Source organism: Opisthorchis viverrini, assembly GCF_000715545.1.
Source record: "Opisthorchis viverrini unplaced genomic scaffold opera_v5_226, whole genome shotgun sequence".
NCBI lineage: Eukaryota > Metazoa > Platyhelminthes > Trematoda > Opisthorchiida > Opisthorchiidae > Opisthorchis > Opisthorchis viverrini.
The window spans coordinates 516732-531727 of record NW_008751881.1 but is presented as its reverse complement, the minus strand read 5'-3'; the positions used below and the strand labels follow the sequence as shown (position 1 = coordinate 531727).

General features: G+C 43.4%; 1 protein-coding gene across 1 annotated transcript; it reads right to left on the bottom strand.

Annotated features, from left to right (window-relative positions):
* Nucleotides 1-1073: 1073 nt before the first annotated feature.
* On the bottom strand, nt 1074-14996 carry T265_08547 (hypothetical protein; the record flags this gene model as incomplete). Its single annotated transcript, XM_009174384.1, has 3 exons — nt 1074-1263; nt 1913-2150; nt 14926-14996. The coding sequence occupies 3 exons, from the start codon at nt 14957-14959 to the stop codon at nt 1074-1076; spliced, it is 462 nt and encodes a 153-aa protein (XP_009172648.1).

Here is a 14996-nt window from a genome sequence, read left to right as displayed (position 1 = left end):
CGTAGCGCTTTTTGGTATTGTCTCATACCCTAGCACTCTATGTAAAAAACTAACTGCGTGTGAATCCACATGCCTCCGATACGTTGTTACGATCTCGGTCGAATCATTCAATTTCCCAGTTATGCTTGAATTATCTTTCATTTTCAACCAGTCGGAAGGGCTGCTTAAGCAACCAATTGTTTTCAACTAAGCAACGTCCCCGTTTTGACACAAGTGAGCAGTTCACCAGACTGGACAGGTTTTAAGGCAGACGGAGAACCAATCAGTAGGGCCTCTTCAGATTAGCACACGAGATCAGTGTCGCATGTCAATTAAAGGATTTTGTCAGTTATGCGGTTGTCTAAACCTTATGGGGGAATATTAAATTAATTTTGATTGAGTTTGGTTCCTTGATCTTCTGGTCCAAGGTATTTCAATTGAGTGTCGGTCTGTGTGGGCTCGTACGTTCTACGGAAATTTAGTTGAGAAGGGTGGGTTGGGTGGAGTTTAGATGAAATTTCGGTCGGTTTGATTCATTCACTTCAGACCTAGGCTACTTCCGTTGATGACTCCTCTTTCTGATGATCGCACACTACCACAAGTCAGCTCGACAGATCTAAAACCGTACTCCACACGCTTGCTATTTTGAGCTTCCTGTTCTATTTAAACTAGAATGCTTGGCCGTTTGCTTCACCTCGGCCATCAGTCCCTGATGCGTGAAGCGTACTTCCCGCCTCAAAATTTCAGCATTTTCTAAATCCGTGTCCAGTATACGTTCCGCTATTGCTGAGTCTCTCTGTAACGCTCGATATTCATCTGCATTTATCGGCTGGTTGTTTAGTTTTCTCCTGTGCTCTCCGATTCTGGTGTGAAATTCTCTTGCTGTCTGTCCTATACAGACCTTAGTGCAGTGATTACACATAATTTGTAGACACAACCCCTGGTTCTGTTCGCTGGGAAGCATCCTTCAACTGCGCCAGTGCAGGGCGCAAAGTGCTGCTGTATTGAAATACTACTTTTGTGTTGATCATATTTAAAATCCTTCGAATAGCTTCGGAGGTCCCTGGTTTATATGGAATAGCAGCAGTCCCATTTCATTCCCTGTTGGGTTTCACCACCGGTACCAATACCCCTCGTAATTGACGTCCATTGAGTGGTTTTAGGATACCTGACAAGAATCTGGGCAGCTCATGAGGCGAGGAACCTATTCCGTCCACTGTCAGTTTCACCGGGACATCTGGCTTGTGGGTTTTTGGTAGGCCATGATACCGTTGTTGGATTGCACTTTTGGGCTACAATCGATACCACTTACCTTGCCCTAATTGGCTTATTAAGAACCGTAAATACCTGTCATCTCCAACTTTTTTCCAATTCGTAGCCAAACTCAATCAATAATAATTTAAAATTCCCCCGTAAGATTTAGACAACCACATAGCTGACAAAATCCTTTAATTTACATGCAACACTGATCTCGTGTGCTATTTTGAGGGGGTCCTACTGATTGGTTCTCGTCTGCCTTAAAACCTGTCCAGTCTGGTAAACTGCTCACTTGGATCGAAGAAGCTTTTGTCTCAAAACGGGAACGTTGTTCATCTAAAAACTATCGATGGTGTACCAAGCTCTTCTGAAACTTTTATTCCTTTGCTTCTGATTTCAAAACCCCTAACTGATCTCGGAATACTCTGCCATTTCCAATCGCCTCGAAATTCCTCCTTCATTTTATCTGATTTATCCTCCTTGGGGTGCCTGACAATCTTATCACATGAAGATGAAAACTGTTCAATTTTATTATACTCGTTGTGACTGCATAACATTGAAAGTACACAAAGAGCACTTCACGCAAGTGGGTCAAACCTACTGTTTGTCATCCTCCTCTAAGTTAGATTAGCACAGGTTATTATATGGACACGACTTTTTGATCGGTTTCACACACCCAAGGAAGAACATAACTCGCTGAAACAAAGGTTCAAATGTTTCCGTCCATTTAAGTAATCGCGTATGAATCAACTTTTCCAGGATTTGCGCAATTAACAGCAATCGACGGAAGAGGGTGATGTAGTGGTTCGGTTGCTTAGTTAAAAACTCACCCGGTTCCACATGATTAGCAGGACACCGGTGTCTACTATGTAGGATTATGCCTTTCTTTTCATCCCATTTGGTTATTAGGGCCCCTGTGGTGTCCCCAAACTAACTGAATTCTTGTCTTCGTTGGTCGTTTGACAGAAAAAACAACCTGATATGTATTATCCTCATGACTCGACTCTTAGTCAAGCATGCTGTCATGTAGGATGTGCGCCCTATAACAGTGAAAAACTTGAATTAACTTGTCGTTCTGGGGGTACTTCTCTTCATAAGAGCATCAACGTATTCCCATCTCTAGTCTGAAGTCCCCAAATCAGTATTGTTTTTCCGGGTTTCTCAGCATGAACTGCACAGTGTACTGATGAACTCGAGAATCCGACATATCACGTTTTTTGCCTCTACTGAAACAGCGATCCTGAAATTAAGTGGTTGAGTACCACTCCTCGTTGTAACAGAATCGTGGACAGACTAGTGCATACCGTGGGGCTGGAATCACTGTGCCTACTGTTCGAGATCTCAGTAGGAAGAAACATAAAAAGTGTATTCCATCAATAAACTTTATTCATCTACCCGACTTTCGGTTTGACAGTTTACATTCTCTGCATTTAGATTCATTCAAATAGGCTTAAATAAGCAATTCATCCGTAAAACGGCAAATGAATTAGACTTCTTTTGGATTCGTGATCGGTTTCTCTTTTTGAATCTCCTCAGGGCAGATGCTCTCGTTGTCAGAGTCCGATTCCGTTTCTGCAATGAAGTTGGAATAACTGCGCGAGCAACAACGAAAAGGAACTACATAATTTAACTTAAAGCTAAATTTAGGCAATTATTCTGGTGAATCCACACCAAGGGGGGAGCAGTGGACTCGAGTTTCTCTGTTATTAGACGCTTGAAACCCACTGGACAACTCTGTCGTGGCGCTACCTGACTGGGAAGTCCTGACAATCGGGTCAATCAATCATCACAATCAGGACAATTACTGGGTCGTCGCATCGATGATGTGTTGGGCATACCAATGACATCGCTCAAGCATGAACATGACAACCGCTTCAGACGTGAGAATTCAGAATCATCCAACGTGCGTTGGTGCAATAGCGGTAACACGTTCGCCTCACATGTCAGGTGTCCGGAGTCCAAACCCCGACACGGCTGATAAGCTTTAGTGATAGCGAAACGCGAGTCCAGTGCTTCCGCCCTTTGGTGTGGATTCAACGGAATAATTGCGCCAGGACAGAGGATCGACTCTTCAGACGAGAGTGATTTGAATGTGAACAATACACATCCCGCAAAACCCACAACATGCACTAAATTTAAGCCGTAAATTTTGAGTCCTATATGCACCCGGTTTTGCTTTCGTCATGACATATCATTAGTAACAGTTTCAGTCATGCCAGCACTTCAGTTTCAGTCACCTTACTTTAGGACTGAGCATAGTTGACGCCAAAATTAGCGCTTGATGGACTTACTCAAATTACTTCGCCTGGAAGATGAAGGTGTAGTTAGGTTGCATTGCCAATGTCTACTTTTCATTGAAAAATACCTGTTTGGCTTCGCCAGTCTAAATCGAGTCTCATGGGCATGATTTTTCATGCACCTGTGATTTCTTATTTTAGCCCACAGAAGTGCACATTCCTAGTGCCACTGGACCCAAGGGATCGCAGAGAGAGCGCCGGATGTTATATATCCATATTAATGTCACCGCATCAAGGTGGGAACTGTAGACACTCCGATGGATTCGAACAACATTCATCACTTTGATGCATTCTATAGGGAAGCATACGGGAGTGACCTTCGTGGACATGGGAATCCATTTAGAGAGTGAGATAACCGTAGATATATTTCCATAGAGTGCACGGTTTTCTACAAGCTCTGAATATGCTCTATCCTAAAATGGAAATACGCTGCACGTTGTAAATATAAAAAATAAGGGGCTATTTTGGGAAACTCCAGTCTTATTTAGTTGAAATAGTACGGTTGAGCTTCAGGCGCAAGTTGATCATGACGCTCGGACAAAAATGTAACATACTAAAGATCGCGGTTGGCATTCCGATGAATACTCTTCCTTCAAGAGAGCACCTTGAGGAAATTAAGTTGGCAGAAACCTCCTTTCTTCACAAACATTTACCATTAAAAACCGCATTTCAGCATTCGCATCTACATCACTCTCATTTGACTAATCCATCTCCTTGGCTGGTATAAATATTCCGGCTAGTCGTACTCAGAATCTCCCCGGCAACACATTTCACCGAACATTTCACCCGGGTTCGAATTCTTTTCACCGGACTTGCGCTTGCCGGACGCACATATTATAATATGAACTTGTGGCGTATGCTTTGAACGAACCATTCGGTAGATTATCGTGTCAAGTGACTTTCTAGGTTTTCCAAGTACAGTGGTGAGACTGTTCAGGCAGACGTGATCTGAGTACAAGCCCAGTAACTGCCGGCAACAAATCTGCCTTCGTTCTCATTCTATTCCTTCCATTGGTGTGCTCCTTAGAGTATGGATAATCACATGCGCGTTGATAGATCACTTTCTGCGTGACGCTCAGTGTAAAGTTCAGAACACAACTCGACGAACATTATTGTTTTCGAGATATCTTCTTCTGATCAACGCAGATCAAAGGAATAAAAAACTAAAAGATATCAGCCATAAAAGTAAAACAAGGATATCCAGAGTGGCAAGCGGCCACGTGGGAAGACCATGGAAGAATCCATACGCACGCGATCACTTTCCTGGTGCGCACACTCGGGATTGCTTGACTGAATCGAAATTTCCACAGATGTGGCCAGACACTGATATCAAACAACCTTGGTAAGTTCATTATCGGGCAATATCCAACTTTACCTAATTATCTGTTCGACACATGACTAATATATGACTCAGGAACGTCCATGGGACAATGGGATTCCTCGGCTTACTACTATTGAGTACACCTAGTAGGAAAATATCCTTGCATTAAGGAGGAGAAGGAGGATGCGGTAGTCAGCACAAATAGAAACACGCCATCTGCTTCTTATGGTGAAAGAACATATCTAGACAGTCGTAGTGAGAACGGGTAGATATTGAAAACTGCCTGTGATGCTCTTTCTCTACTCTGCGGTTGTATAAGAGTAGTAGTCGTCTTACGGATGGAGCAGTGGACTTACAGGAGGGTAACGGGGACCATAATCGTAGTTGGATAGTCGATATATTGTGATTCACTTTATCATGAAATCCTACCTTCTGTTTTGCGGCATTCTCGACAACCGAATCGTTTCGGATTCAGCAAGACAAGGAGTAGAGGGACGCAGAGTAGTATCAATCCAGCCACGACTGCGAGAAAGAGGAGGGCTTTGAAGGGGACTGGAAAAAAACATTTGTACACAAGATTAGCATTTTGGTCTGCTTCCACCAACTTGTGGCACCAAGAATAGTCATCAGTTTTTCTATTTCTCATTTCACTCGAAAGCGCGTTAGGAAGAGAGCATAATGATTCTGTAGGCTGAAAATGCAAGTTCTTTTGAAAACGCTATATGAAACTGAGTCCAGGCCAATTCACTTGAAAGGGAATATCCGGTTCGCCATTGATCTTTGAAGTCGGGAATTCAGGTTCTGATGAACTAACTGTTACAGGTGTGTCGTTAAGGTATTAGTAGCAACTTCTGTACCTGTTTTGTTTAAAAAGCATTCCCAAGAAATGTAGGACCAGAAGGAGCTGCGGATCAAAACTAGCCCATTTAAAACCGCATCTAGAACAAACTATATCAGATTAAAACATCATGAAAAGTAAAAAAGACTCATCATAAATGCATGAAAATGTACCGATTCAATGGAAGACATATCATACCTATTTAATTCACATCCGTCAGAACGCAACATGTTCAAGGTGACGGTAATAGTGCAATGTGATCAAGTCTTAACAGACCCTATCGGTGAATTTTATTTGAGGGGAAGAAAAAGTAAGGAATTTGTTTCGTTGGTTCACATTTTTCACAAAAGTCTAAAGGGCCATGAACTATGTCCACCGAATGGATGGAGCTATAATCCTCCCTTCACACAATGGCGGTTGCTATAGTTTGATATAGATCCTATGGAGGTTGCGTTCGTGAGACGGATTTTGGTGTTTTATGACGCTGGCCGGCTTGGGTTGTGCAGTTTTTGCAGCGTCCTTTTGACCGGTTGAACCGGGTACCATTCCGCCACCACAAAGACAAGTGCTGTGGTAACCATTAGCAAATTCACCTTACGAAGTCCTCAACCAGTTAGCGAACATACACTCATTTGCAAACTAATTTGTTTGTTTTTTCGAGAGATTCAGCTATAACCCAGCTGATTCTCTCGTCTNCCAGCCACGACTGCGAGAAAGAGGAGGGCTTTGAAGGGGACTGGAAAAAAACATTTGTACACAAGATTAGCATTTTGGTCTGCTTCCACCAACTTGTGGCACCAAGAATAGTCATCAGTTTTTCTATTTCTCATTTCACTCGAAAGCGCGTTAGGAAGAGAGCATAATGATTCTGTAGGCTGAAAATTCAAGTTCTTTTGAAAACGCTATATGAAACTGAGTCCAGGCCAATTCACTTGAAAGGGAATATCCGGTTCGCCATTGATCTTTGAAGTCGGGAATTCAGGTTCTGATGAACTAACTGTTACAGGTGTGTCGTTAAGGTATTAGTAGCAACTTCTGTACCTGTTTTGTTTAAAAAGCATTCCCAAGAAATGTAGGACCAGAAGGAGCTGCGGATCAAAACTAGCCCATTTAAAACCGCATCTAGAACAAACTATATCAGATTAAAACATCATGAAAAGTAAAAAAGACTCATCATAAATGCATGAAAATGTACCGATTCAATGGAAGACATATCATACCTATTTAATTCACACCCTTCAGAACGCAACATGTTCAAGGTGACGGTAATAGTGCAATGTGATCAAGTCTTAACAGACCCTATCGGTGAATTTTATTTGAGGGGAAGAAAAAGTAAGGAATTTGTTTCGTTGGTTCACATTTTTCACAAAAGTCTAAAGGGCCATGAACTATGTCCACCGAATGGATGGAGCTATAATCCTCCCTTCACACAATGGCGGTTGCTATAGTTTGATAGAGATCCTACGGAAGTTGCGTTCGTGAGACAGATTTTGGTGTTTTATGACGCTGGCCCGCTTGGTTTGTGTAGTTTTTGCAGCATCCTTTTGACCGGTTGAACCGGGTACCATTCCGCCACCACAAAGACAAGTGCTGTGGTAACCATTAGCGAACATACACGCATTTGCAAACTAATTTGTTTGTTTTTTCGAGAGATTCAGCTATAACCCAGCTGATTCTCTCGTCTGTGATGTTCTCAGTTCGCAAATGAGTGTATATTCGCTAATTTCGTGCCATTTAGTTTCAAGTAGAACATAAAGTTGACGGACACCCGGGGACTGCGCCTACCTGATGAGCTCCAAAAGGGGCGAAACCGGTCGTGGGCTGTCGACGGATTTCCAGCAACCTTATGAGTAGTACATCCCAACCAGTTATTATAACAGATGCTGGCCGGCAGATGGATAGGTGCGCAAAAGTTCGAAGGAGTTTTGTTAGTCTCACTGTGCACCATGACTCAATGGCAGATCCAGCTGACTGCTTTTCCACTCAGCTTCATCAAATTAGCGAGGTCTATTCTTGTAACATAAACCATCCATTTTCCACTACCGCATGCATTTTAATAAATTTTTTCTGCGCTTATAGGTTGCATCGAGAAATCCAAGGGGATTCAGGTGAACATCATTGTAACTGTCCAATACAAATTCTATCACCATGACTGATCAGGTGACAGTTTAGGCCTTATCTATCCGGGTCACAGATATATTCCTTCCTTAGTCCCTTAGATTGCAACTGATTGTCCTCCGTCATAGAGGTGCACTTGCAGGCTTTCGCAGAAACATTGATGCCACTCCGAAGCACAATCACCATTACGTTAATAACAACTTCAGAATTAGATAGATGTAGGATTTTTAAAACATGTTTGAAAAGTCCTCATTCTGGAGCAAATATTCGGTTTGCCCATACCCTCTTTGATGAATGATCGTGTAGTGAGGATGTAATGTCCTATCATCGTTCATAGTCATCGTCATCAAAGATAGCAGCACCAAATGATAATATGGGTGCCTTCTGTCGTGATGTCATACAAATTTATATTAAAAAGTCTCGTGATCAAAAGAAGAAAGAAGTGGGACAGGAAGGATGACCTAGGGCCAGCCTACCATGAACATACGAGGTGTCTACACCTCCAACAAATTTAAGTCCGACCCTCGAGATTCATGCGTTCACTTTATCTGTCACAGTAACACCAGAGCCAATGCAACACAGCCACTTTCCGGCCGCAACCCTGCCTTCTGTTCTCGAATTCTGTCCACACGCGCTTTTTGAAGACGACTTAGAATAAGCGACGCAAGCAGTCTGGTTACAACGGGGATCGAGCCAATTCCGCTGTGATTGCCACGCTCATTGCCAGCACCCTTTTTGAGAATGGGCACCATCATCGACTCACCCCGTTTAGTCGGGACGGTCTGTTTCATCCAGATGGAGGTAAATAAGTTAGACAAGCACTGACTGAGGATTTCACCTTCATTTTTGGAGAGAGTGGGTGCGAGTTAGTCAAGACCAGCAGCTCGGTGAGGTTCGGTGATGTTCGAAGTTGTCAGAGCTCCAGGGTGATGGTACAGGGCTGTGTTGTTGGTTTGGAACCCAGCTAGGCAAATGCAGGTGACCGGCCGAATTGGACTCGAAAGTGTTCAGCCTTACGACACAGCCGTTCTTTTTTGGAGACAGGGCGAGCCGCTGTTATCACTGAGTGTTTCGCACACTGGAAGCCTCTTTGGGTCTGTTACGCACAGTTCCTGAGCTTCTCAACTCCATCTCTTCGGCCTTCTGAATCCCCCAAGCTTCTCGATCGGCGCGGACACTCTTCTTCCCCTGAAGTCTGAGAGTTTGTCGGGCGGCATTGTACTTTCGACCACGAGGAATACGTATCGAGCTTCGAACAGTTTTAGAGGTTGCTCGGGAGCCGAAGTTTAGATCTAATTGCTTGCACCGTTCCGCAAGCCAAGTACGCAGTATCTTGCAGTATTCCAGTAAGAGTCAACTTAAGAAGACGTGTTGCCCATAAGGGGCTTTAGTAGGCCTGTTTCAAATCAGGATTCGGGAGCAAAGAGATTGAACCTGACCGAGTATGAGGGTTTGTGGACCTCCATAACCCATCGACTCATAATTGGGAGTATATCTATGGCACCCACAGAACGTGTCACGCCAGGCTATTCAGTGGGTAAAAGTCTGACTAACACTGTCTCTTGGTCCTACAGGTTGGAGGTTGCAACATGTGTCGTGACTTACTCCTGAAAATGTAGGTCGCTCTGATGGCCTAATGCCAACCTACACTGTCTAATGTTTAAGCTTTTGAGCCAAAGGCTTCGGTAGAGAACCTTATTTAGGGCACCCTGGCAATATCCCAGCCCGCGTAAAACCATGGAGTGCACATTTGGCGTTCATAGAGCAACCTTCTGATTCCACCGCCTGACCTGTACTGGTCTACGCCTTTGAGACCTGGCCCCCGAAAGCCAAAGAGTTTCTTGGATTCAAATTATTTCACATTGGTACTAACCTTGAGTACTGGATCACCGTTGAAGCAATGAATTATTTAGTGACTGTGCGAGAAAACGTGACGAAATCCTATGCCTTCCGAAAATGATTCCCCAACGTCTACTACGATAGCCAGAATAAATCCTGCGCAAACCAGATTGCGAACTGTTAAGGTAGTCCCTGTTGCAACAGCCTTGTGCAGAATATCCGTTCCACATAGGATGATCTTACATCTACGAGTCAACTCGTCATTTTTGATATTGGGTAGCTGACCGCAGCTACTCGGCACATGTTTTGAGCTGGCATTTCCTCCCCGGTAGAAAGGTCGGCTCAGCAGAATTGTACGTTTAGGACTCCGTCGAGGTAAATAACCTCTGATTGTTATGGCGAAACTATTGTGATGTGAATCGTCCCAGTTTAGCCTCATTTCTTCCTCTTTAGACAGTTTTATTACTGTGATGTGTGTGAATTGTCGAATAACTGATAGCTCTGAAGATACGTTCGTACGCACGTTGTTCGATTATACATTCAGGTACACTGAGGGACAACCATTCAAGATAGTCAGCAGAGTTAAAGTTAACAGTTGCATTTTAGATAAAACGTAGTGGTAGTACTGGACTGTCCGGATCTGGCGCTGAAACGGGATCAAACTATGTGCACGAAGTGCAAGAGAGAAAAGGACTGAAGCCACAACGGTCATTAATTACTTTCAAGCACAGTGATTGAAAAGTAATATATGGGCGAGAAAGGACCGATTGGAACGCTAGGAGTCATCAGACAACCAAGGTTACTCTGCTGGGTCGATTGATCGCCTCCATGTCATAACCACCTATTATTTGCTTGTAGGACGTCCTGCGTCACACAGTTGAAAGTATCCATGGCACACTGATCCGGCGACAAATTCATCTCAGGTACCTGGAAATGATGTGATAGGAAAGTGCAGGCACAGACCAGACACACACGCATTCATCCCGATGAATTTGAGTTCATTGGTTCAATAAATGAAGATATTTACATGTGAATGTTGGTGTAAACAAGCTGGTTGGAATACCACTGACATTTGAGCAAAGTAGACAAGATTTCAAGCTGCACCTCTTATTCAACTTTCAGATCCACTACACTCGCTTTTTAAAATCCTTTTTGGCAGAGTTTAGTCAAGCGAAATTCTCTCACGGAATAAGAAAAAGCAGATCTGCATAAAAACCAGCAAGTCGCGACATGGTCTAAGGTTTGACTAGTTTTACGACAAAAATGAATACACAAAAGCTCAAAGTGTTTTCTCAACACCGCGGAATCGTACCGAATCCCGTGAACCTCATCTTAGCTAACACATCCCCGGAAGATACCTTCAGGTACCATGCTTAAAATAAAACATTGCCTTTTTCAAGACAAACTACCCCCATATTGGTCGAAGGCTCTTTCTTCTTGAGTGCATTGCCTATGGAAACACAAAACCCATTCTTTCTGCACTTCCTTGGTGGATAGCCATTGGTTTCAGGTAATGAACAAACAGCAATCGCTTTACCAAATGACTCTTCACGGTACGCAATGATCTCAAAATAACAGTTAATCATGAGCTTTCATATTCATGCTCCTGTCGAACTATGGTCAGTCAGTACACAGACCATTAACTATCCTGTCTGCACGAGGGCATATGATCTACTTTCTCCCGTCCAAATTCCAACTTGTCAGTATGGTCAATTAAGGCCCCCGTAACTTCAGAATATGTTGGGTAGACAAGAGTTTTGTGAAATCTTCATAAAGTCACTCCGCTTTTCTCAATTAATTCTGCTCACTTTAAAATTGGGCGTTTCGAATTCGGAATAGGGACAACCAAAACAATTACTCAGGAATTATTTTTCAACTACGCAACAGGAATTGGCCTTCAAGATCGTTTTCCCGAGGTACTGCCTCTCGGAACTTCACTCCTAATTGAATTAGCCTAATGTCTGATTGCTATCATTACCAAGCAGTGATAGCCGTACAATTTTCCCACCAGATAATGTTCCGGCGCCCTCACTCGGTCACACTACTGTATTCTTCTCAGCAATAAACCGAGATTGTCAGTTGAATTATATAAACACCCGACTCTGTTTTGAGCCCATCACAAAATTTGAGCAAGGAGTGTACTCCTCACTAACAGAAGGACCGTACCATGCCTACGCATTCAGAAAATTGAGGCTCCCTTACAGCACCTATTCCTTTGGATGTATTGACTTTGAGAGACAGGTAGAGCATGCTTTGTTCTCCTAGTGAATCGAAGCTATGAGGCCGCACATCTCATTTTCCGTCAACCGAAACGAAGTTTGCATTCAATCCATCCGATCAGGCGGTGTCCCAGCGCTCTCCAAGTGCGCAGACTACTGAAGCCAGGTGTTGAAATCACTTACCCGTTACACAGAAGGACAATATTAAACTCAACCTGTTTGGTAAGTTAACTGTCATACTGAAAGCTAGGCAAGTTCGCCTGCTTGTATCCTTCAGCGGTAGCTTTTTGTCCACGCGACATTGACTCAATCTATAACCGTGTAGTTCAAATGTATCAACCCCTTAAGTTTGGGATGGCTATAGTGAGAAGAGCTCAGCAGCTATATAATGTTACACTATTTAAGCAAAGTTTTCAGAAAAACTGTTCTGACCACCATGTTCATGGCGTTTCTGTCCTGATTGGGACAACTACACTCACATAACAAATTCAAGCTTCTATGACGCGATTTTTGAATTTGACTCATTGACATTCAACCGGGTTACGTTTATTCCTACAGTTGATGATGTACCGTGGCTACTGATTAATTCGCACAAACAGGATTTTTGACTCATTCTGTTGTTAAGCGTGAACATCCCTTTGAAACAAACGGCACTTGCATTTTCCTCTGAGGTTGCTTGCTTTTAGATGGAACAGCTGTATAGCCATGCAGATATCGTATTTCCTTCCAAGCGTTTCGAGATCCCGTGTCGATTGGCGTTTGTCGCATAATAACCACGCCCAAAAATACTAAGAAATGAGTGTCGGCAGGTCAAAAGCCTGGGTGAGTTAACCTGACTAACATATGGCCATCGCTAAAAGACAAGGAATTTCACGTAGTTATCTCCTTGCCTCATAAGCCTATTGTTCCGCTGTCCCCACTGCACCGCCAGCAGCTAACAGGTGGTTCTTTACTTAGAGGAAATACCTTCCACTCAGGTTTGGAGACAACAAACACTGGAATATTGATTGTTGGTCCATCCTTACTAATCTTGACAGTTTTGTTCTTGCCATCCACTATCTACTTAGACGTACGTTATTGATTACATGCCAGCAAGGATGCGTATGTTGGCACTGCAAGATACGGTTCACCGTATTTGGAGCTAATCCGTAAAATCCCACATGCTGCGAAAGTGACCGGGACTAGTTTGTGGCCCATCACCGTTTCCGCAACAGTTGCCGGATGGCTCCCATTTGAGCACGTATGAGGTCCAGGCGCGTTTTCTAGCGAATATGCACCCATCGCGTTTCACCAGTTAAAACCCAGGTAAGGTTGTAAAAATCCCTTGTCAAACGACCTACGTGGAACGGGTCTTCTCACATCAAGCAAATAGCTGGATGGAAAGACCTGAAGAACGAGCGGCCAACCAAATGGAAGAAACTGTCGCATAAGGCCTCCCATGCGGACCTGTTATGAGAAGAAATAAGAATTATAACATGACAGGCTCTTTACTTGTCTCATCGTGTAGTGGACGTTGAGCGCATGTATCAGGAAGGTCAGATTCCTGAAAGCAACTTTAGAACGCCCGGAACCTACTGCTCCACCAAAATCTCAACAGGAAAGCCGGCAAGCATCCAGGCCAGTCAATCATTCAATCAATTCATCAAAACCTGATGAGTGTTCTTGCGCGCCACAGAAGCACGACCGAATGTGATCAGCGTTCAGGCTTTTTCACAGAGGCACGATCGATGTTGGTGGGTGTTCACTAACGCCTATCAGACAGCCTGAATCAATGTCAGAAAGTCCCCTTTAAATAGCGTGGGGCCATTGTAACTTTTGCTCTCGCACTCGCACGCACTCACTCGCTTGTTCGGAATACAGCTGTTGTGTTCCCTTCTGTGAGTCTTTTCTCTCCGACACTAGGCACTGGAGCGGGTCAGCAGCAGATACCACAGATTGACGAATCAGCAGATATAACAGCATGAAACTGCTACAATTTATTTCTCTTATTAACGGTCTGTAGCTCAGTGGTCGTCCCGTGTTAGTTTATTGTTGCTTCTCCTGGCTGGCGGGCTAGTCACCTAGTAACAAAGCCGTTCTGGTCATGTTCGGTTAAGGTCAGTCTTAATTCACGACTCATCTTATTGTTCAGTTCTAAGGCAATTGCACTACAGTTTCCATGGTCGTGATGGGAAACAGTTGAATCTCATTTGGCTATTGGTCAGGTAACAGTAACGTAAGCTAACAGCTTTCGAAACCGTAGGTTGGTCTGAATACCATCAGCTGTGAGCCGTCGGCGATGCAGTGATCCTAGCTGTCAATTCACTCTCATCAAATCGGGTTAGAGTTATGCATTCACCATCTTGGACTAATTGGTGTTCTTAGCAGAATTAGTTATTTACTAACTGCTTCCGTTTGCGCTGATATACCAGTGCATGTTGGGTTTTTTTAAATCACCTAGAGAATAAAGCTAGGGAACGAGGCTAATCTGGATATGATCTGTGCCCTTCCAACTAGTGCATGAAATCAATTGAGCGCCCTACTGGAACATATCTGCTGGTGTCTGTAACCATTATACCTAATACTAAGAGACGACAGCCACCAGTCGACTTTAGTGCCTTTACTGAATACTCAGTCGGTACATGGTTTGATAAAATGAGGTTCTTTGGTCTCTTCTTTTATGAAATTCGAAACGAGTGACTAAGTCAGAAAAATCCACGAAGTGCCACCAGCCAGTTTGTGAGTGCGAGTTTTTCCACCCCGGGAAACACTAGGTAAACCAATCCGACATTTGCATAAACTTGTAAAAGTAATCTAAACACAACGATTATCACATGTATTCATTAATAAAAGCAATTTTTCTGTCGGAACGATACACTGACTGACAACAAGCAACTAGTTCTCTCCATGAAGTTCCATTGCATAGAAACTTTTTATCAAACTGCCCTGAGGGAAAACGTGTTTTATATGCGTTTCAAACTTTTGCAACCATCGAATTACTCAAATGTCATAAAAACAGTAGGACAATCAGTGTCTGATTCATCTAAGTATAATTTATCGTCCGATTTTCGAACTTACGTGCACTTGAACCCCACCAAACTTTTTCTTCCATTGTGAAATAATCCTACGCTTCAGTCCACCCGAGCTGT